This window comes from Mytilus galloprovincialis, chromosome 14, assembly GCF_965363235.1.
Source record: "Mytilus galloprovincialis chromosome 14, xbMytGall1.hap1.1, whole genome shotgun sequence".
Taxonomy (NCBI): Eukaryota; Metazoa; Mollusca; class Bivalvia; order Mytilida; family Mytilidae; genus Mytilus; species Mytilus galloprovincialis.
In genome coordinates this window covers 55793203-55819197 of record NC_134851.1, presented here as the reverse complement: position 1 = coordinate 55819197, position 25995 = coordinate 55793203, and the positions used below count along the sequence as shown (strand labels likewise).

Below are 25995 nucleotides of genomic sequence, written 5' to 3'. Positions count from 1 at the left end.
ATATATGTAATACAGATAACGAATCATCTCTGTTTGCCGCTTCATCTCGTGGTCATATTCGGATAGTAGAGCTTTTGTTAGATAATAATGTTGATCCTAATATATGTAATACAGATAACGAATCATCTCTGTTTGTCGCTTCATCTGGGGGTCATACTGAGATTGTACAGCTATTGTTAGATAATAATGTTGATCCTAATATATGTAATACAGATAACAAATCATCTATGTGTGTCGCTTCATCTGGGGGTCATACTGAGATTGTACAGCTTTTACTAGATCATAATGTTGATTCTAATATATGTAATACAGACAATGACTCACTTTTTCCGGCAGCTTCATCAAAAGGTCATACTGATATTGTTAAATTATTGTTAGATAATAAAGTTAATCCTGATATATCTCATAAAACAGATGCATGTCAGACCTTACTTAAACTATCAATGTATTGCACAGTCGTCTTTCTTTCGATATTTGTCAATGGGACACTTCCTAGCTGTTTCTCAAATAATTGGTAAATAATTCTAATAGTACCATAGATAAAAGACTGTTTTGTTGTTGGTTTTTTTTTTTTTTTTTTTTTTTTTTGTGTTTTGTTATTGTAGCAGTAAAATGTCTGATATGTAATAAGTATTATTTGTTAAGTGTTATTGTTTTATTAATGATTAAAAAAATGTTAAAAATAAATAAACATTTGTTTTGTCACAAAAATCAGTTTGTGTTAGATTGTATCTCGGATGCATTCCAATATTTCTCAGCTATTATGTTAAAGTCTTACATAAGAAATTATTGAAGAAAAAAAAACAATTATTTGATAAACGCTTATCATAATGATGCATGTCCCAAAAGAGAGTCATACATTTTAAGATAATTATATTGAAGCAAAAACACACCAAACGAATGGATAATAACTGTCATTTTCTTGACTTGGTGCAGAAATTTTCTTATGTAGAAAATGGTGGATTGAACCTTGTTTTATAGCTAGCTAAACCTCTAACGTGTAAGACAGACGCATAAAATCCCTTATATTGAAAACGATGTGAACAAAACAAATAGATATCATAGACAAAAGTGTAAAAAATAGGGGTACAGCAATCAACATTGTGTCATAATCTTCAACACTAAAACAAATGTAGCAAAGAAGCGCAAAATGGCATATTGACCAGGTATATTATCATAAATTAAAGACAAGAAAACACAAATTTTCAATGGTAATATAACACAATGATGGGATGTATAAATACAGAGCCCATCATATATGTATCAAATAATCATAAAAAGGCCTATAAACAACGCATATAGCAAAAAAAAAAGCATACAAACATGTTTTACAACAGCATAATAACATGATGTATGAGTACAGCGCCACGCTATATGTATCGAAGTAACACCTATGCAAAGGTATACAGACAAAGCACATTATCAAAAATGAAAGACAATTATACGAAAATTATCATAAACATTAACATAATGACAGAATGTCAAAGTACCACAAGTATCTTAATCTTAATACAAACAAACAAATATTTAAAAAAAGATATACATCAAATATAGCAACCTCATAAAAGGAGAGGATAATACATAAAGGAAACAGCACCAGAGAATATATAAACAATGTTCGAGAAAAACCTATGACAATGTGCCATTTGCCTATAGTACTTCGATTCCTCAATTTAGAAAGAAAAGGTTTTTTTCTTACCCCCGCAACTTAAATTTGGATGGCATATTGTTTTACCCCTGTCCGTCCGTCTGTGCGTCCTATCATAGGTATATAATTATCATTTCAACTCCTCCTACAGTTTGGATTCTATGATGTTTTCGTTTTGCTGCCTGTGTGTACATATATTGAAGATGTGCATGTAGTCAGGATTTTGATTTTAATTGATATTTGTTCTTTTGTGAGATAATTAAACTTTGTCATTATTTTAAAGTATTCACTTGCACATATTGATTGATGGTGTATATAAACATATTTTTGTCGTTCATTGTACATAACAATTTCTAAATCTTAACAAATAGTCGTTTTAGTTAAATAGAATGAAATTCATGATTTATTTCTTTGGTTTTGGGTAGAACTGTTTTTCATCCCTCTCATTAAGTCCATCAGGTTCCAGAGTACGTAGCTGATGCATCCAGAACCTTTCTCTCTGTTTTCTTTATTCGGTGTCCTAATTTTGGTTTACCTCAATTATTTGAAAGGTGATATTATCAAAAGTATGTCCTGTTCTTAAGAGGTGTCTCGTAATTGGACAGTTTCTTCCTTTAGTATAGAACGACCGGTGATTGTTAAGTCTGATGTTGAATTTAGTTTCTGTTTCACCAACATACTGCAGCTTGCAAGTTCCGCAAGTAAGAATATAAATACTATTTTCCGTTTTGCAATGAGATGTAACATAGATGTTGTATCGCTGCTTTGTTACTGTGCTGCTGAAAGAGTGGCCAGTGTTAGCGGCTTTACAGCACTTACAATTGCTTCTACCGCATTGTTTGTAACACCCAAATTTAGACATCAAAAGTAAAGAAACAAGAAACTTCTAAATTTGGGTGTAACAAACAATGCGGTAGAAGCAATTGTAAGTGCTGATAAGCCGCTAACACTGGCCACTCTTTCAGCAGCACAGTAACAAAGCAGCGATACAACATCTATGTTACATCTAGACATGTTATGTAATGCATCCGATTTCACCTAGATAGATGCACACGCCCGATGAGGCTAATTTGTTTAGCGAAATATTGCGTGAATAATATATAAAATATAACAACTAATTTTATAACACTCATTAGTGTGTTAAAGTTACATTCTTAGACACTTATATAATTTAATTTAGTAACTGCATTAGTTTATTTACAAACTGATCCACACCTAGATAGATTGAATGTTGATTGTTGCTATTTTTAGACACTATATATATAAACAAGTCTAAATTGAAAACTAAGTTGAGACTTATAATTTACCCTCAATTTAAGATAGTCTCTTGAATTTTAAGGGTCAATAAAGGATGAACGGATCATATAAACCGGAGGGAAAATATGATACAAGCCCAACGAAAAAATATAAACAAGTCTAAATTGAAAACTACGTTTAAACCTATGATTGCGTTGGATAAAGACCCCAATTTCTATACGTGTGCATGTAAAACAAATTTCGTTGTAGAAGGGTCTAAATACAGCACAAACAACATTTTCCAAAAGACAAAAAGTGAAAAAGTATATTTAAACAAAACGCATTTGACTAACAGGTTGAACAACTGATGTTCTTTTACCCCGCTGACTGCCATTGGCGATTGCCAAATAAAATTGATCACGGGATGTAACAAAATGGATCTTAATATAAATATATATATATATATATTTTCTGTGACTGTAACAATATGGATCTTATATACCATATAGAAACTTACATTGTATCAATATAACTATTTCTGTGACCGTATCTTACATTAATTTGTAGGATCCTTTACTGTAGAAAATTTTACTGATCTGCAAGAATAACATCTTCATGCCTTATATGTCATGTACTGTTGTACGACACTAGATTAAAACTGACGTGGAAAGGTAACACCCGGCCACTGAAAGCTTCATTTTTTATGAAGCTCAGGTGGTCTTGTGGTCTAGCGCACCGGTTATAGTGCAGGCGACTTGGTGTCACGATATCTCAGTAGCATATGGGTTCGAATCCTGGCGAAGAAAGAACCAAAAATTTGCGAAAGCAAATTTACAGATCTAACATTGTTGGGATCTATAGTAAAGGATCTTACAAATTAATGTAAGATACAGTCACAGAAATAATTATATCAATAAGTACGTCTGAACCACTGACAACTATACAACAGATTTATCCATTGGATAACCAGCAGTGATGATGATACATGACTGTGTAGATTCTGTATATACAACTCGTCTAAACATCAACCCAACAATGTTAGATCTGTAAATTTGCTTTCGCAAATTTTTTGTTCTTCCTTCGCCGAGATTTGAACCCATGCTACTAAGATAATCTGATACAAAATCGCCTGCACTGTAACCGGCTAGACCACACGACCACCTGGGCTTCATTAAAATGAAGCTTTCGGTGGCCGGGTGTTACCTCTCCACGTCAGTTTTAATCTAGCGTCGTACTACAGCACATGATATATAAGGCATAAAGATGTTATTTTTACAGATCAGCTAAATTATCTATAGTAAAGGATCCTACAAATTAATGTAAGATACAGACACAGAAATAATTTTATTAATAAGTTTCCATGGTATATAAGATCCATTTTATTTCATCTTGTGATCAATTTTATTTGGCAATCGCCAATGGCAGTCAGCAGGGTTAAAGAACATCAGTTGTTTGACCCATTAGTCAAATGCGTTTTGTTTAAATATACTTTTTCACTTTTTTTGTCTTTTGGAAAATGTTGATTGTGCTGTGTTTAGACCCTTCTGATATGAAATTTGTTTTACATGCACACGTATACAAATTGCGGTTTTTATCCAACACAATCATAGGTGTGAACGTATTTTCAATTTAGACTTTTATATATATATATATATATATACAACTCGTCTAAACATCAATCCAACAATGTTAGATCTGTAAATTTGCTTTCGCAAATTTTTTGTTCTTCCCTCGCCGGGATTCGCACCTATGCTACTGTGATATCGTGACACCAAATCGCCTGCACTGCAGCCGTGCCGCAAAACCACAACCACCTGTGCTCTACAAAAATAAAGCTTTCAGTGGCCGTGTGTTACCTTTCCTCGTCAGTTTTAATCTAGCGGCGTACTACAGTACATGATATATAAGGCATGGAGATGTTATTGTTACAAATCAGCTAAATTATCTATAGTAAAGGTATATATATATATATATATATATATATATAAAGGACCAACCAGCAAATTTACCATGTACCGGATCGTCTAGAATAGACGATACTATGCAGATAAGGGAAAAAATTATTTCAGCCTTAATATTTGCACAACGGTACTAATATAAGATGTTATAATACGAAGATGTTGGTATTTAATCGTGTTGACAAATATTTCGGCTTAACAAATAGCCTTCTTCTGTGTCAATGGTTTTAACAATACTGATATATATTAGGTGTAAAAATAATCCAAAATCTTTTAACTGATAGTTTGGTAGAAATGCACAAAGATTGTTTCATCAATGACAAAACTCTTGAATATATGAAACCAGAAAATCCAAAACCGGGCAGATTTTATCTTACACCTAAAATTCATAAGGCCAATAACCCAAGAAGACCTATAGTTCAGCGAATGGTCATCCGACGAAAAAAATATCGGAACTCGTTGACTTCCATCTTCGTCAACATGTTGAAGACTTACCATCTCACATCAAAGATACAACCGATTATCTTAGAAAAATGCAGGTCTTAAATCCACTTCCCTCCGACACGACACATGTTTCTATGGATGTCACCTCCCTCTACACAAATATTCCACATAAATGGCATTGATGTATGTAGAGAAGTTTGGAATTCCAGACCAGTGAAATATTCACCTACTGAATGCCTGGTCAAAATGCTCACGCTGGTACTTAAGAAAAACAACTTCCCATTTGATGGAGATCATTATTTGCAAGTTAATGGAACTGCTATGGGCACCAACATGGCTCAATAATATGCCAACATATTTATGGGCAAATTAGAAAAAACAACTTATTGAATCTTCCATCGAAAAACCGCTTTCCTGGTTTAGATTTTTATAGATGATGTAGATATGAAATGGAATAAAAGTGACCAGTATTTAGATACATTCATCACTCATGCCAACAACATACATCCAAGTATCAAATTTACTCATGAGAAATCTAAATCCAAAATCGCCTTCCTCGATACTTCAAGTTCGCTCACAGAGGGCATCATATCTACAGATCTATATTCTAAACCTACTGACACACATCAATATCTGTCCCCTAAAATTTACCATCCTGCTCCTCTTACTAAGAGCATGCCGTACAGTCAGGCACTAAGAGTCAAGCAAATATGATCCAACACAGATTCAACTAAAAGACAACTACGTCAACTTGAAACTTGCTTGAAGAAAAGGGGCTACAAACACAGAAATATAAAAAAAAAGTTTTCAGAAAGCGGAATCAATTCCTAGGAGTGAACTATAGGAATACAAAGTTAAAAAGAAAAAGAAAAGGACTCCATGTGTTCTTACTTACCACCCATCTCTCAAAAACAGCGTTGGTGTCATTCGTGAGCATTGGAAATCAGTTGAAAAGAATTCCAAACTATCCAAGAATTTTCCCGAGCCTGCTGGTGCAGGCTGAAGTGTCTGATAATAGAAGCACTTCTGGAGAATGTCGTTCGTGTGAGGAAAAACGCATCAAATGCTGCCTACAGATGCACCATTCATCAACATTTCACAGTAAGGCAACCGAAGGTTGCAGGTAACATTGCAAACTGAAAGATATTTTGCAATGTAACCTGCAAAAGTATAAATGTTATTAACATACTAGAATGTTCGGTTTTTGGCCTCTAATATGTTGGTGAGTCAAAGCAGCCTTTCCACAAACGCCTCAATGGCAATAGGAGGTATGTCTCTAAGAAGCCACTTCTCTCAGTTTCTCAGCATTTCAGACAGTCGGGTCACACAATTGTTGATTGTAATCGCATGAAAATTCTAGTGATTGAAAAGAAAATTCACTGGAGTGATGCCCAGCAACAGGTTCGGGGAAGCTTTTAGATAAAAGAACTAAATGTACATCATCCAAACTTCATCAATAAGAAATATCAACAGTTTTGTTTTTCACTCATTTTTAAATGTAAATATACACAGTCAATATATTGGAGTATCGTGTTTTGTTTATATTATGATGTTCAAGATTTGGGGATAACAACCAATAGACCAAAAATTACCTATGTTACTGATTTGTTTATTTTTACACCTAAAATCAGTATTGTTAAAACCATTGACATCGAAGAAGTCTATTTGTTAAGCCGAAATATTTCTCAACACGATTTGATAACAAAATTTTCGTATTATAACATATTATATTATTACTGTTGTGCAAATTTTTAGACTTATATGTATATGTTAGCGGCAATAAGTGACATTAGGCATTAAGCTTAAATCCTAGGCAATAAGCTAACGCCTAGGCATTAAGTTATGGACTGAAATTTTCAGGCATTAAACTTATTTCCTGAAATCTGATGATGATTATTCAACCTATTGTCGAACATAGTTTCAGGTAATAAGGGAAGTGGAATTTATGTATATTCGTTGATTTTTTCTTGATATAAAGTAGTTTCTTCATTATACTCCTAATATTACAAATGTACATGTATTGATATACATTCATTAGACAGATCTTCAAATTTTATTTAGTAATTTTAATATTTTAAAATGATCAGAATTAAGAATGTATTCTTCTGACGTTTCAGTCTCGTTGAAATCTCGAAATGTAATAATTATCGAAACATGTGGTACTAGTGGAAAATATCAATTAATTATATAGAAAATACAATCAATCTGAATTCTGTGAAAATGTGTATTTATAATAAGAAGTTTTTGAGTAAAATATTTTCAAATTTCGATATCAATCAAGTCAGTATTTTTAGCCAAAATTTTGAGGAAACGGGTAAGGGGTACAAAAAATGATTTTACCAGAAACATGAACAAATGTACATCCATTTTGACTTTTTTCTTTTCAAAATACTTCGATATGTAATTTTCCAATCATTTTTAACGAAGAAGCTGAAACTTTATTCATTTTGTACTACATTTGTAAAACTGAGCAATATCACTAATTTACCAAATGTATTGACAGCATGGGAAATTTGACACGAAAAAGCCTTAAAATATGATAAAACTTTCTTATATTAACACCTACCTATAGTTCTCTTAAGTTAAATTTATTCAGATTGCATGGTCCACTTCAACTTCATTGAAAAAAGGGGGAAAAATTGTTGGACTGGGATTTTTTTCACGATAATAGCCCAAAAATAGATATAAAATGATGAATAATTGGAAAATCATCAAAATTGGGTATTTTCACAGGGCCGTAGCAAAACAAAAAAAAAATAAGTGCACCACCATAATATTTTTTCATCAATTATTGTTAACAGTCACATAAACCTAAAAATCAGGTTAAGAAAAAGTTTAATTTTAGAAGTGTTTGGCTCCTCAGAGGTGTATATCCTTATAACTCATACTTTTTTCTGATATTACAAAAGAATAAAAAAAGTTTAAAAAAGTGATTGTATCAAAAAAGGGGGTTGGTGGGAAAGATTCTATGAAACAGCTATCATAATTTTTTTAAAATTTTTACCCTTCACTAGTCGAGCTGCTTTGAACTGATCAAAAGTAAACAATATTAAGAAATGATAATATGCTCACACCATTTTCCAATTTTTTCAATTGGATAAGTAAATTTTCTTTGTTAACAGTTCCACAACTTGTGATAACAAATGATTTTAACACAAGTTTGTATCTAGTTTTCATATTTTCTCAAGTATTATTTAATGAGTTTTGATATAAATAACATATTTTAAAAGTGATTTTAATACAAGTAGATGACATTTTAAACTTCAGTTCATATAAAGTCATTTAAATGAAGAAATTTCTTTTATCATATAAGCTTAATGCCTGGACACAATTTTCAGGATTTAAGCTTAAATCCTAGGATTTAAGACTAATGCCTAACATTATTTAGGCAATATACTTACTGCCTAGGCGTTAGGATTTAAGCTTAATGCCAAATTTCACTTATTGCCGCTAACATATATAATTCGTCTAAACATCAATCTAACATGGTGATACATGGTTGTGTACATTTAGTATATACAATTCGTCTAAACATCAGCACAGCAATGTTTGATCAGTAAATTTGCTTTCGGAAATTTTTTGTTCTTCCCTCGCCGGGATTCGAACCCATGCTACTGAGACATCGTAACACCAAATCGCCTGCACTGTATCCGGCGTGCTAAACCACACGACCACCTTGGCTTCACAATAATAAAGCTTTCGGTGGCCGGGTGTTACCTTTCCTCGTCAGTTTTAATATAGCGTCTTAATACAGTACATAATATATAAGGCATGAAGATGTTATTGTTACAGATCAGCTGAATTATCTATAGTACAGGATCCTACAAATTAATATAAGATACAGTCACAAAAGTAATTATATTTACGTCTGAACCAGGGCCAACTCTATAACAGATTAATCCATCGGATCACCAGCAGTGATGGTGATACATGGCTGTGTATATTTTATATATACAATTCGTCTAAACATCAACCCAACAATGTTAGATCGGTAAATTTGTTTTTGCAAACTTTTGGTTCTTCCCTCGCTGGGATTCAAACCCATGCTACTGATATATCGTGACACCAAATCGCCTGCACTGTATCCGGCGCGGTAGACCACACATATGAGAGGAGCGATTTCAGATTACTCCTTCTAAAGATTTTATGCTAGGAAGTTTTCATTTTGCTGGCTTTTGTACATATATTGAAGGTGTGCATATGCTCAGGGTTTTGATTTTTATTAATATGTGCTCCTTTTGGAGATAGTTTGAAGTATTTATTTGCAAAAGACAGGTGTTTCCAGGTAACTCCTCCTACAGTTTGAATGCTAGAAAGTTTTCACTTTGCTGACTGTTTGTACATATATTGAAGATGGTCAGCGTTTTTGTTTTTATCAATACAGTGAAACCTGTTTAAACCGAACCTCTTCCAGGTTCAACCAACCATTGTACCAAGTAAGGAAAATGGCCATTGTTATATTATAGTTCCTTTCTGTGTGTGTGTTACATTTTAATGTTGTGTTTCTGTTGTGACGTAGTTCTCTTATATTTTATATCTTTCCCTCAGTTGAAGTTTGTAATCCGGGGTTCTTCTCTGTCGATTTATGAATTGCGAACAGCGGTATACTACTGTTGCCTTTATTTGTCATTTTTGGGGTATAAGCGGTTAAATGTAACCGTTATTTGAAGATAAAACTTTGCATATATATGTGTGGGCATCAATTGTGTCTCCAATACACAATAATATATAATAGAAAGTCCTACATTGACTTTGTTATAAAACAGTTACTTCAGAGTGGAGGAGAGGGGGTCACTTAATTTGTTTAGTTTTGAATTAATTTATCGAAACCATTAAAAAACCTGCCACAAATACCGATTTTCCCAGATCCCAAGACGATATTATACCGAATATGAAAAATTGGTCTATGAAAAATAAAACCTTACAAATAAAGTTTAACAAAATTGACATAACAATAACAAACGTGGTAGACAGAACAAAAAATGATAAGTGACACACCATGAAAAGGTGAGTGTTGAGTGATTTCGATGTTTTCTAAAGGTATGATTTTAGGGTCCAGGACACCAAAAGTTACTCCCAAACCTATAGTGTCTTTTTCTATTCCAGATGTAACACTAAATATCGCTATTTACTTTTATGCTATTCCGATTTGAACGTAAAAACTGACTATACAGGCTGGGAAAAAATTTACAAGGCATAATTAGTTTTAAACTAGCTGCGAGAATGCAGTGATCTGTTAAACCAAGTCCATTCCACTGATTTTACAATTTATTCTTCATTGAGCTGTCCCCCCCCCCCCTGTTCCTTATTGGGAGGTTGAGCGCCGATCGCAAACATGTTTATCAATGTCACTTTGTGCATGTGCCTAACATTTTCCAGTGATCATGGTTTCATGTTTGTCTTATTTGGGTTTCTTTTTTTTTTGCGTTTATTGTTCTAAAACAAATCAGGTCAGTTGGTTTTAATTTTCGAAATTATACGACATAAGGCGTGGCATCCTTTTTGTTTTCTTGTGGCTAGTTGCCTCATTGGCATTCATGCCACACCTCTTTAACGTTGATGTTATTAACATAGCATTGATTTGCTGGATCTATACTCCTTCTTTCCTGAATTTCTCCTCAAACATGTTAGAAATATGCTGAATGTTTGGTTCTCATAACAAAAGCAATCCCTCATCTAACGCCTTTGAAGAGTGAAAGAACTTGTCTAAAACCTGTTAACGATAATTAGTTCTGTTGTCTGTGAAATTAATAGGCTTTCAATTATTAGTTTGTGACTTTTTTATATTTATATTTACCGAACTGAAAATGACACTTAATAATATGTTCCGTCCGAAGCGCTTTCGGAATTTTGTTAAATACGAAGCACTCAATTTTTTATTGAAACTGTCCACAATACCCAAATGGCAGCATACAATAAATTTCTATTATAAATAAAGACGGTACCATGCAGCGTGTAACGAAGAGAACTTTATTCAAATAGATTAATTGTAAATAAGGAAAAGGTAAACATTTACCCCGACCGTTACAAAAAACATACATACATATCACAGACGATAAGGAAACAAACTTAAGTTAGGTATAATGTACGTGATCGGATTCACGAATTTGAAGACGAAAATTAACAACAGGTCGATTCGGACTTAATATCATGTACATAATGAAGTTTCATTCATTCTTATTGGTTAACTATTCATTGGCATAGGTAGAAACATTTTAACATTTTGATTATTGTATATTTAAGATATAAAATTTCTCATCTGACCACAATGTATTAGCTATCTAATGATATAGATATATCCTTTGTTATGATGGACACTGTCATTTGCCGACCAGCTGATGTTATTTTTAGTTGTAAAAAGGGTTATTTCGATTTTCTTGCTGTGTTTGTTTATAGTGGACGTCTTTAACTGAACACTTATTATTTCATTCAAACTTTTCCACAATTGCGACCTCCTTCTTCTTTCTCCTTTATCATATTTCATCCTTGAATTGTCAGTTAATTCTAAAGGTAGATTTTTTTTATCTTTGATTTCTGCATTTCATTTGTCTGATTTTAGACCCTTTTTATACCATGAATAAGATAACTGTCTAGCTAGTAGTTGCAAAACACGTTGAGAGATTGATCTTTGGTTTCCTTTATAGCACCTCATTCATAAAATGACACACACATTGTTCATAAACAGTAGACATCTGTTTTGTCAACTGATCAGGTACGATCTACAAACCAACAATCTGCGAAGCTTGTCGAATTTGAGCTAAAGAAACAACTACTTAAATAAAACTACCCCCGGAAGAACACATAAAGTAAACATTAAAAAAACATAAAAACAAAAAACACCAAAAGTACCCATCTCCCCCTGTAAAAAAACACCAACAAAAAGACAGCTTACAAAACAGACAAAAACATCCCACTAAAAAAACCCCGAGCAATTCAAAACAGCAAAAAGGAAAAAAATAAAATTGTGTTCAGTGAAGCGTTAAATAAAATCGGGTTCCAGTCTGAATCACGCTTTCTACACGTTAACACAATTCTTACAATACTTCGGGGGGTCTGTATGTGGCCTTTTGTAACTCATTTCGTCTGTAGTTATCCTAATTCCTTCATTTTCTAGTGGCAACCTTATTTGGTATACCCTTTGTATTTGTTATTAATCTTTTTATCCTGAAGTCGCGTGAAATAGTTTCAACTTGACTTTAAACACGAAACAATCAATAAATCAACCAATCAATCACATGTGGTCCGTGAATGGATATAGGAAGATGCGGTATGAGTGCCAATGAGACAACTCCAAGTCACAATGTCTAAGTTAACAAAAAAGGAAACCATTATAGGTCAATGTACGGTCTTCCAGACGGAGCCACTGCTCACACCGAACGGCAAGCTATTAAGGGCCCCCAAATTAATAGTGTAAAACTATTCAAACGAGAAAACCAACGGTCCAATCTACATAAAAATAAACGAGAAACGAGAAACACTTATGAACCACATAAACAGATGACAACCACTGAACATCAGATTCCTGATTAAAGAGGTGCAAACAATTGCAGCGGGATTAAACGTTTTAACGAAGGTATCACCAGCCCAGTAGTCAAAACTTCGGTGTTGACATGAATATCAATAATGTGGTCATTTTTATAAATTTCCTGTTTACAAAAGTTTGAATTTTTCGAAAAACTAAGGATTTTCTTATCCCAGGCATAGATTACCTTAGCCGTATTTGGCACAACTTTTTGGAATTTTAGATCCTCAATGCTCTTCAACTTTGTACTTGTTTGGCTTTATAAATATTTTGATATGAGCGTCACTGATGAGTCTTATGTAGACGAAACGCGCGTCTGGCGTACTAAATTATAATCCTGGTACCTTTGATAACAATTTACACCACTGGGTCGATGCCACTGCTGGTGGACGTTTCGTTCCCGAGGGTATCACCTCTCCAACTTTGTACTTGTTTGCATTATAAATATTTTGATATGAGCGTCACTGATGAGTCTTATGTAGACGAAACGCGCGTCTGGCGTACTAAATTATAATCCTGTTACCTTTGATAACTATTTAATGGTACCAAACCTTCTCCCTTTTCTGAAGCACAGTAGTTTAACATCACAATATAGAAAGACACACTGTAAAATATCAATTGGAATGGCTCAATCAAAAAATACAGTAACACAAATTTACAAAAAAATAAAATAACAAAAATGTTGTTATGTTGTGTTAACGAATTTAAGGAGCTTCATTCACACTGGTCTGGGAATTTTATGTACAAGCATAAAGATAAATTAAAAAAAATCAGAAATAAACTGACTGCAGTAGTATAATTGGATTCGTCACTTGTAACGAGACCTTATTTTTTCAGTATAGCGGGGTTATTTTTTTAAAATTACCTACGCCGTGCTCGAAAAGAAATATAAGCAGTATGAAAACGCCGTTGAAAGTTGAACGAAAAATGAACAGGCCACATCCATTCTGTATGGATGGTGTTGAACATGTCAGAAGGATCACAACTCTTTTAACCTGGGACAGCGGTGTAACAGTACAACGAGCTATAAAAATCAGTTGAAAAAAGGCTAAACTCATCTATCAAAAACACAGAGTGCATGTCTATTTCTAAATGTAATATAATCAGTTATCATTTTGTTTATGAAATATTTGCCACTGAATGTTTAGCAAACAACAATCAATCAATCTTGCAAACAAACTATTTTTTGTTGTCAGTTATATATATATATTTGTTTTTTAATCGACGATAATTGAATGGAAACTCTACGTTTGTCCTGGTGAAACCCATCAAACCCACTCAATTAAAATACATGTTTTAACAAAATGGACAATGGTGAAAAGTACAAAAAAAAAACACGTGGTTTTAGACGGATTCCGACAGAGCATACGAAGTTGTTATTACTTATATGGGCCCTGAAACTGAGATATGTTTAAATAATACATAATATTAGTCCAGCGCTGGCTTCAATGACTTATTTTTATTTTGTTATTGTTGTTGTCACTGACACTGTAAAAAAAATGAAAAATAGAAAAAAAGTAAAATAAGTCAGCAACCACCCATGCCCCCCCGCCCAAGTCACTCAGGTCAGGGATGGACTAATGTAGATATACAAAAATCATGTTATACTCGATGGTACCAGATTTCCATTTATAAATACCAGTAATGGTCTCCATATAATTCAAGATACAGGTCTTTATGGGTTCTGCAATTTGGGAGAAATTTTATTTTATACATGTATATAAAATGTATAACTATTCTATTCTATAATGTTTACGTGTTTGTCTTTTTGTTATTTCTTGTTTATACTTGATGCCTTTATTGTCCCTTTAATTAGGAAATACAATGGTTTGTTATGGGCCCTGTTGTAATTTTGAAAAAAATGTATTTGCCATATAAATATATAAATATTGTATTCTATACTATTCGTTAAATACAAGAGGTCAATAATGTCATGATGGGTCCTCAGTGATGGATTCAGCCAGAACTTTTCATAAAACTTGAAGGGGAACTGACTGACCTAAGGGGAGTGCTCCAGTCATGCCTCAGCAATTCCCCATATTATCAACCAAAATGTTTTCAACAAAAAGGGGGGCGGGCACCAGCCCCCTTTTTGGTCCGCCTATGGTCATATGATTTAGAACATAGTTAATAATATATACATTAGTTTATTGTTCTATACTAACAAAATCGACGTCTCAGTCTATCAGATAATATCATAGATAGACAGTTATTTTATCGATTTTGGTATCTAGATCAGGGCAAGGAGAAGAAAGTGAACACTCTGCTTGATACAAAATTAGCATCCCCAGGATAGCAGTTCGATCAGAGAAAAATGATAAAAATATAAAGAAACCGACATGTGTATCAAATAACTACAAACAAGTTTTTATTGACATTTATTATGAAGATCTCCCACTTAAGTAATAGTAGCCAGGGAAGCCATCGTCTCAGGGCAGCTTCAGTCTGGGCAGCAATCGGTGAAACGGTTAAAAAAAACCGCAATAATTTTATTGAAAGAATAACAGGCAATAACATGCAGATGCATCAATTTCACACAAGAAAATCGATCCCTACCATATATATGAATATATTTTTAGCCAAACCAAGCTGAGCAAGAGTTGTTTCTCTTTGTCAAACTTCTGGTTTGTGTTTGTGAGTTGAACTACAGGTACCTCAAATTATTTCTCTGGTCCCATTGACTTGGAGACTATGAGAGTACTGTATTTGGAGATTGCTTGCAGCTTAACTTTCCTTTGAGTGATACATTTTTATTTCACACTATGTGGCTTAGGACAATAGTATTACCCAAGTCGTGTTATCCTGTTATGCATGTTGATATTGATGTGAATTTGATGAGTTTGTGATAAATTTGATATAAGTGACCAATTTTTGACAGAACTGTAGCTCTTGGAAATGAAAACTTTCCTTTTGTAATACCTGAATATGTCAAGCAATTTGTTGTACATTATTGTAGAATCAACTAATTTATTGAATGTGCTTTTTCATTCTAGTTTATAGGATATCATACATTGTGTACAATTTGGAAATTAGTATGGCGTTCATTATCACTGAACTAGTATATATTTGTTTAGGGGCCAGTTGAAGGACGCCTCCGGGTGCGGGAATTTCTCGCTACATTGAAGACCTGTTGGTGACCTTCTGCTGTTGTTTTTTATTTGGTCGGGTTGTTGTCTCTTTGACACATTCCCCATTTCCATTCTCAATTTTATCACTAAAAATTTTATTTTTAAAAGAACATAGATTTGATTGTAATGTGAATGTTTTTATATCTTCACAGATGGTGATGTATCATCAGAGAAAAAGAAGAAGAAGAAGAAGAAAAAGCAAGAAAATGGAGATTTAGATGATACCATGGATACTACAGCTAATACATCACAGGAATTAGGTAATTACATTGAAAGCTATTGAAAAAAATAAGCAGTACTTTATTTTATAAGGTGTGGACTTTGGTGTAGAGGATTTTTATGTCTCTTTCCAATGTGTCAGAGTAAGATTATTATTTTGTCTAGATCATCATCTGACTTAGCTCTCCCAGAAAAAAAGCAATATAGAGGATTTGGAAGGCCCTTTTATCAGATGGTCATCACCCATGCAATATCTTTTCAATTACATACTACTTTACATATCTAACCATACATCTTGAACTTCTTGACCTGCAACCACCTATACAGAAATAATAGAAGTGCCTTACAATCCCGCCATTTTTGTCGAGCCTGCAACTTTTGTTGCAGAAAGCTCGACATAGGGATAGTGATCCGGCGGCGGCTACGGCGGCGGCGGCGGTGTTAGCTAACTTCCTAAAAGCTTTATATTTTAGAAGGTGGAAGACCTGGATGCTTCATACTTTGTATATAGATGCCTCATGTCACGAAGTTTCTGTCAGTCACATATCAAATGTCCTTGACCTCATTTTCATGGTTCAGTGACCACTTGAAAAGAAAGTTCAAATTTTTTGTAATGTTAAATTCTCTCTTATTATAAGTAATAGGATAACTATATTTGATATGTGCGTACCTTGCAAGGTCCTCATGTCTGTCAGACAGTTTTCACTTGACCTCGACCTTATTTCATGGATCAGTGAACAAGGTTAAGTTTTGGTGGTCAAGTCCATATCTCAGATACTATAAGCAATAGGGGTAGTATATTCGGTGTATGGAAGGACTGTAAGGTGTACATGTCCAACTGGCAGGTGTCATCTGACCTTGACCTCATTTTCATGGTTCAGTGGTTATAGTTAAATTTTTGTGTTTTGGTCTGTTTTTCTCATACTATATGCAATAGGTCTACTATATTTGTTGTATGGAATGATTGTAAGGTGTACATGTCTAGCTGGCAGATGTCATGTGACCTTGACCTCATTTTCATGGTTCAGTGGTCAATGTTAAGTTTTTGAGTTTTGGTCTTTTTATCTAATACTATATGCTATAGGTCAACTATATTTGGTGTATGGAAATATTTTATGATCTTTATGTCAGTCGCGCAGGTTTTATTTGACCGTGACCTCATTTTCACGGTTCATTGCACTGTGTTAAGTTTTTGTGTTTTGGTCTATTTTTCTTAAACTATAAGTAATAGGTCAACTATATATGTTGTATAGAAGCATTGTTAGCTGTACATGTCTGCCTGGCATGGTTCATCTGACCTTGACCTCATTTTCAAGGTTCATTGGTCTTTGTTTAGTTATCTTGGTTAATGTTAAGTTTATGTGACAGTTGTTTTAAAGCTTAACTTTATACTTAGGACTATCAACATAATATCAATGATTAGTATAGAAGGCGAGACATTTCAGCGTGTGCACTCTTGTTTTATTTTCTTTTGGAAATAGCATATACATTTTTCATACATGCTGATTCTCATTAATACCACCGGGAGATGTCAACCAATTTACAACTAAAAAAATATACTTTGGTTTTGATGATACTGTATATCACTGATAACCCCATAAAAAAAAATTCACTATAGACTGTACTTTCTGTCTGTTTTTAATGAAACCATTAGTATTTACACCATTATTTAATTATTAAATTAATTGATAAGTCTTCCAAGAACATTTTAAAAATAATGATATTTACAGTAATAATACATGAGGATTCTCTTCATAATTGCACAGAAATTGACATCTTATAATCCCATTTATTCAACTTTCAGATGCCAGTAGTAGTGCAAAGAAAAAGAAGAAAAAGAAAAAGATCAAAGAAGAACCATCCTCAGACTAGTAGACCAGTGACTACATTTTATAAGTCATGTGACTTCATTTGATCAGTCATGTGACATCATTTGATCAGTCATGTGACTACATTTGATCAGTCATTTTATGATGGGTTCATTAATGTAAAGAAGACAATTTTTTTGAAACCAGTGATCATTTCTTATCATTAGACTTTGTACACTAAATTAGGAAATTCCATTCCAGTTTATTTGGAAACTCATAGCACAAATACTTCTTTTTATTTTGGCTTTGAGGACAAAGGACTTTTTTTTAATGTACTGTGAATATAATTGATAAAGGGCATTATCTGAAGTTTCTTATCTTTAATATAGTCAGCACTAGAATGTGGACATGAATTATCACTAAAATAGTAATATCTGTTCACAGATTTTTTAATTATTCGAAAAACTAGCTGTTGAATCCCACACCTTATGTAATTTTAACCGGATTTTTGTGTCAAAATGTTGTCCGTGCATTTACTCATGAAGCGTTCAACCAAGCATAACGGAGGTCAAGTTTAATAATGACGATTTTGACTTTTACCGTTCAGGAGTACCCGTTCTTGAAAGTTTAAAAAATGTCGTGTCCGTGCATTTACTCATGAACCAGTCAACCAAACCTTTTAAAATTTTAATATGTTGTTACTGCCAACAAAATGGAGGTCAAGTTGAATAATGACGATTTTGACTTTTACCGTTGAGGAGTTACGGTTCTTGAAAGTTTAAAAAATGTTGTGTCCGTGCATTTACTCATGAACCGTTCAACCAAACCTTTTAAAATTTTATTTTAGATATTTTCAAATCCTAGGTAGGTGGACTCAGTAATTTTTTCTTACTTTATGCATTAAGGGCACACAGTTTGTCCTGCTAGAGGGTCATTTTCTATCTAGTTTATATGTTGTTATTGTTGACAACATGGAAGTCAAGTTTGATATTGATAATCATAAATTTTACCTATTAGTAGTTTTGGTCCTTGTAATATTGATAAATGCCAGAACACAAATAAATGTTAAAGAATCCGGTTTACTGTCATTTTGACAGCTCTTGTTGGATCATGTTTTTTTATTTAGTATAGTCATGATTCACTTACAAACAAATGAACTAAGATATGATAGTTCAGCAATGAAAAGGGAAAAAGGTTGTTAAGTATGCATTTATTTGTTGAAAATCAGTCACTTGTTAAGTACTATAGAAAATTAAACTGTTTTATATATAATAGAATGTTTTTTTTTTTTTTTGTCTTTTGAATTGATAACTTTTTGTATTGTAAAAACAAAGTGACACAAAGTCATAGAAATACTTGATTGATATACTACATTCTGTTCTTTCTTGTATCATGGCAAGTATGAATCTAGTCTCTGCAATGTCGGTCTATTAATTCTGAAGTCTTCTGAAACATCTGATTTATCTTCTGGTATCTTTAAAGACTTGTAAGTGAAAAGACACTGAGCTTCTTACATCCTTCAAATTTCATCAATATGTCTGTCCATTGAAAACTCCAAATATTTCTTATGTCTCATTTAGTGGCATGTTTTTTGTTTGTTCATCTGTCCAGTTTCAGATTAAATTGTTTGGTCAAGGTAGTTTTTGATGAAGTTGAAGTTCAATCAACTTTAGACTTGGTACACATGTTCCCTATGATATGATCATTGTAATTTTAAGGCCAACTAGAATTTTGACCCTTAATTCTCGTTCTACTAAACTTAGAAGAGGGACAAAAGATACCAAAGGGACAGTCAAACTCATAAATTGTAAAAAAAACTGACAACGCCATGACTAAAAGTGAAAAAGACAAAGAGACAAACAATAGTAAACATGACACAACATAGAACACTAAAGAATAAGCAACACAAACTCCACCAAAAGCTATGGGTGATCTGAGGTGCTCCGGAAGGGTAAGCAGATCCTGCTCCACATGTGGCACCCATCGTGTTGCTTATGTGATAACAAATCCGTTAAATAGTCCAATTCGGGAGGTCACATTCATGAAAGGGAAGGGGAGTGTAGTTACGACGTAAGGAACATATCCGATATCGTATGTGAAATGGTTATTCCATAACGGTCAACCAACTCATGATGGCGTCTGTAAAACTTACAAAGGGATGATTTCAACTTCACCATTTAGAACTCTTGGTTTAATAGCTTCCTTGTGAGCAGCAACCCTCTTTCAAGAAAATCATGATAGAAAATGCAAGCACAGGAATATTGTGTCAATTTGGAGATATATACCCCGTATGCAGATGCTGCTGGAATGTTGCTACTTAGTAATGGAAAAGTTCACAATGGGAATGCTGAAATCATCTTTTTTGTCGTAAAGTTTTTGTTTTCAACCGACCCTCATTGTCAATTTCTAGATTTAAGTCAAGATATGAGGCCAACTCGGCTGTATCTGTAGTATCCTTTATCTTTAGTTCGATGGGATAGATGCGTTCCACATAGTCACCAAATTTGGTGATAGTGTGTGTAGTGCATCTGTTATATGAACACATTCTTGTTCTTTATAAAGTATTATGTCTGGTATATAAGATTTTTATAGCATGTCAAAATAAACTTTAGAGATAGACATGTCTGTATACAATATGACAACCACCGATTAGGTAATTGGGAGACAGTTACCAAATGTGACATTTCTAAACTGGGATCTAAACTCCTACCCTTTTCTAATCTTCAACCATGGAAAAACAAATACAGCATGCTTTGTTATTTACTATGTGCTGCCTGTCCCAGTGTGAGAAACCAGCTTTTATACAACCCCAAAAATTTTGCGTTCTTTGATTGGTATCACGCTGTCAGTGTTGTCAAAAGATGCTCAGTTTGCAGATAATAACTTTAGTTTAAGTGAATAGATCTCTATGAAATTTAAACAAGGTTTGAAACCAAAAAAGGAAGGTTTTGATTAGGGGGGTCATGGCTTACACAGCTGGTTATATATAAAAGAAAAAAAAAAAGAAACAGTTTAGAAAGAAGGGGCCCAAAACGGGTCAAAATAAGTATTTTCCAGGCAAATAACTTGTGTGAAAAAATAGATCTTTCTGAAATTGTGCCACAAGATTCCATACCAAAAAAGGAAGGTTGGGATTGATTTTGGGGGTTATGGCCCAAACTGTTTATGAATAAGGGGCCAAAAACAATACTTTGTATAAATTGCTTATTTCTTGACCAATTTCAATGGGGTTTTATTCTTGAAGTCTTGGGGTTCTTTAATATGCTGAATTTAACCGTGTATTTAGTTTTTGGAATTGGTCCCTGTTTTTGTCGAGCCTGACTTTTGTTGCAGAATGCACGACATAGGGATAGTGAGGCAGCGTTAGCTAACTTCTTAAAAGCTTTATATTTAATAATGTGGAAGACCTGGATGCTTCATACTTTGTATATAGATGCCTCATGTCCACATGAAAATTTATTACTATTTAAATCACTGTTATATTTTACTTTATTTTTCTATGCACCAATGCAATGTAACGTAATATTACTGAGAAACTATTTCTTTTAAATTGTAAATAAGCCACGCATGCAATGGCACGTAATAGTCAAGTTGTGACTGAGTGCGGAAATATGTAGATAGATAGATAGGTAGATAGTTTCGAGGTTTTTGTCGGTCACACGTCAAATGTCCTTGACCTCATTTTCATGGTTCAGTGACTACTTGAAAAAGATGTATTTTTTGGTAATTTTAATTTCTCTCTTGTTATGAGCAATAGGATAACTATATTTGGTATGTTTATACCTTGCAAGGTCCTCATGCCTGTCCGACAGTTTTCACTTGACCTTGACTTCATTTCAAGGATCAGTGAACAAGATTAAGTTTTGGTGGTCAAGTCCATATCTCAGATACTATCAGCAATAGGTCTAGTATATTCAGTGAATGGAAGGACTAAGGTGTACATGTCCGACTGGCAGGTGTCATCTGACCTTGACCCCATTTCCATGGTTTAGTGGTTATAGTTAAGTTTTTGTGTTTTGATCTGTTTTTCTTATACTGTATGCAAAAGCTCAACTATATTTGGTGTATGGAAATATTTATGATCTATGTCAGTCGTGCATGTTTTATTTAACCTTGACCTCATATTCACGGTTCATTGCTTATTGTTAAGTTTTTGTGTTTCAGTATACGCAATAGGTCAACTATATTTTTGTATAGAAAAATTGTTTGCTGTACATGTCTGCCTGGCATGGTTCTTCTGACCTTGACCCCATTTTCAAAAACTGAGGTACAATAAGATCTGTCTCAATTTGATCTAATTGCATCATGTTTGAATATAATGGAATTTAAGTAAAAACTTAAATTCAGTTATCTTTACTTAAATTCAGTTATCGCTTGGGTCACTGACGGATTGTGTTTCATGTTTTAGATTTACCAAACAATAAATTGAAAACCCACCCTCCCACTCCTCTTTCTGTACGAGATACTGATATTTTTCAGGTTTTTGTCGGTGATACAGATGTGACTGATGATGTTAACTTGTTTGCTGTTGAGAAAAGTGACTTTGAGCATCATAAAAAGATTCCCCCGTAAATGGCAGAATTCTCTGCATAGAATCTTGATGTTAACTATGAATCTATCTATCTGCAAGGTTGCCATATTATCTTCGGGTAACCATCTATCTATATAATTATATATCATATGAATCTATATTATGAATAAAAGCTGTGGCCAGATATCGCCAAACAATACATGTATTTTGTTTTAATGGCACCATCTGAGATAATTCGTTGTTAAGTTACTTTAACTCATTTATTATAATACATCATTTTTAGCTCACCTTTCCTAAAAGGAAATGTGAGCTTTTCTCATCACTTGGCGTCCGTCGTCGTCGTCTGTCGTCTTTAACAATTTTTTAAACATCTTCTTCTCTGAAACTACTGAATGGATTTGGATGAAACTTGGCATGATTGTTCCTTAGATTATCCTGCACAAAGTTTGTGCTTCGATTTTTGATCCGTCAAAAAACATGGCCGCTGTTACTTAAAATAGAACATAGGGGTCAAATGCAGTTTTTGGCTTATATCTCAAAAACTAAAGCATTTAGAGCAAATCTGACATGGGGTAAAAATGTTCATTAGGTCAAGATCTATCAGCCCTGAAATTTTCAGATGAATCAAACAACCCATTGTTGGGTTGTTGCCACTTAATTTGTAATTTTAAGGAAATTTTGCAGTTTTTGGTCATTATCTTGAATATTATTATAGATAAAGATAAACTGTAAACAGTAAAAATGATCAGCAAAGTAAGATCTACAAATAAGTTAATATGACCAAAATTGTCAATTAACCCCTTAAGGGGTTATTGTCCTTCAATGAGACTTTAAAAAATCTTCTCCTCTAAAACTGCTCAACCAAATTCAACCAAACTTCATTTGAATGATCAGTACGGTGTATAAAATAAAGTTTGTGTTTTATTTTCTGTTTCGTCAAAAAACATGGCCGTCATGGCTAAAAATAGAACACAGGGTAAAATGCAGTTTTTGGCTTATATCTCAAAAACTCCAGCATTTAGAGCAAATAAGACAAGAAGTTCAAGTATTTATTAGCTCAAGGTCTACCTGTCCTGAAATTTTCAGCCGAATTGGGTTACTGGTTTTTCAGGTATAATGCCCCTGAATTGATGATTTTAAAGAAATTTTGCAGTGTTTGGTTATTATCTTGAATATTATTATAGATACAGATAAACTGTTAATAGCAAAAATGTTAAGCAAAGTAAGATCTACAAATAAGTCAATTTGACCAAAATTGTCAATTGACCCCTTAAGGAGTTATTGCCCTTTAAAGACTTTTTTTCACAATTTGTTCATCATGTTGACTTACTTTAAAAAATCTTCTCCTTTGAAACTGCTGTATCAATCTGATTTAAATCTTAGTTGGTTATTTGTTTCTATAATTTTTCATGAGTATATTATTGTTGTTTAAAACTCTTTTTATAACTGCTTATGTACTAAGTACTTTCAACTGTATTTTTGATTCAATTTATATGTTGATGTGTAGAGAATATTGTAAGCAATATATATTGCACTGTTATAAAATATAACAAAGGACATTTACTAAAATGGATAATGGTTGACTAGTATGCATGAACCATGGACTAATTCAACAGCTGAGTGAGATGTAAAGGCTGACATTGTATATATATATAGACTTTCTGAGATGAGAATGTTTTATAAATGTATCTCCTTAGAAGCATGACACATTCTATCTCCATAAAGGAAATGAATGCATTGTAATTTATTGTGAAATCAACTAGATTTGTACATAAATAAAACATAAAAAGTAAAAAAGTGTGATTTTGCTTGGCTTTATTTCTTGGATTTCATTAAAAATGACAGCCACAATAAGAGCAATTTTTGTCTTGCCTGCAACTTCTGTCACAGAAAGCAAGATTCCTTTTATTTAAAGTCATAAATAGTGATGACACATTCATTCTGTGTTAAATAGTTAATCACAATCCAAATTCAGAGATGTATAAAGCTTGAATGTAGTGTAGTAAATATGCCATAATGAAATGGGGGGTATCCTTAGTGAGATGACTCACAGTTTTATTCAAAACTCTCGTAATGCATAGTACTATCCACACTCATCTGTTTGTATTGTGAATCATCAGATTGACCTAGACTGTATCTTAATCAAGTGTAGGGCGAACTCATACCCATTTCCTTCCAGAGGTTCCTAAGAGGCTTTAAAAGGTATTTCCAGGATAGTACATGGCCTTTGTTACTCTGTTTAATTTACAACAAACATTTATTTATTAATTTAGTTAATAAGGCATTGTTTACCAGGTGAGCGATTCAGGCTCTTGAGAGCCTCTTGTTTATATGACAATATAACAATATAATTTAAAAGACCGTTATATACAAATAAGAAATTCCCATCGACGATTGGATCCAATAATCATGATAATACTTACCATAACTTTATCTACATCAGAATATTTTAAATGTAATAAACATTTAAAATACAAGTCGACAATGTACATATTTTCAAGTTGTTTCCTCATTATTTCCGTCACGCTAGTAAGTAAGTAAGTAAGTAATTTTTATTGGTTTAAAATCCAAAATTACAGGATTGATACCAAGACAATACAAATTTGTTATACACAAACATACAAACATATATATATCATACCAATTTCATAAACATTATATGAGGAGGTGGTACCACAAAGTTATTTAGTGATTAATAAAGCATTTCTAGAAATGTACATGTCGCTTATAAATTTAACAATAATTCTAATTATATCAGTCTCAACACACGTATATAAAAATTTAAATCTTGCTTCATTAGTCATATTTAAAAAAGAGGGAACTATTTCATTAATTTTGGAAAACAGTTGGTCTCTAATTATATTTAGTTTTGTACATTTTAAAGTGAAATGAAATTCATCTTCAACTTCTAAGAGGCACAAAGGACAAATTCTTTCTTCTACAGGGGTTTTAGTGTGACGCCCTTGTTCAATTCTAAGAACACTATTACTAATACGAATTTTAGCAAAATGCCCTATTTCTTTTCTGTCTATATTTAACAATAAATTGTTTTCCAATTTATAATTTTCTTTAAGCTGTCTATATGTTCTCAGCTTATTACCATGTACTGATTTATTATCACAAAATATATTTTCTTTCCAATAATTAAGATATCTATCATTAAGTTTGGTATGAATTGCATATAATAAACGCATTTTTGAAATAGTATCATGATTTTTCCAAACATGTGAAAAATTTAATGTAGCAAGTAACTGTTCAATCTTTTTAGCAAATCCATTGGTTAATTGCAGGTTGGAACAATATACATCTTTTAGTAAACATTGTTATCAGATTTGATCACATGCAACCAGAAGCCAATTGACAGTTTTAAAGCTTCTATAAAAACTGGATACATACCAAGTTCAGCTAGTACTGCTAAATTGACAGCTGATTTATTTACTCCAATTAAAGTTTTTGCAAATTTAATTTGGACTGAGACTACTATAACACTGTGTTATAGTA

At 33.1% G+C, this 25995-nt stretch overlaps 1 protein-coding gene across 1 annotated transcript in view; it reads left to right on the top strand.

The window, feature by feature from the left end:
- The window catches only part of LOC143059089 (nucleolar protein 58-like), a 68499-nt gene extending 49984 nt beyond the window's left edge, over window positions 1-18515 (top strand). Inside the window, exons 14-15 of the mRNA XM_076232578.1 lie at window positions 16089-16196; window positions 17960-18515. Coding sequence (XP_076088693.1) covers window positions 16089-16196; window positions 17960-18027 — 176 coding nt within the window. The 3' untranslated portion in view covers window positions 18028-18515. The remainder of the gene's footprint in view (window positions 1-16088; window positions 16197-17959) is intronic.
- Window positions 18516-25995: the final 7480 nt, after the last annotated feature.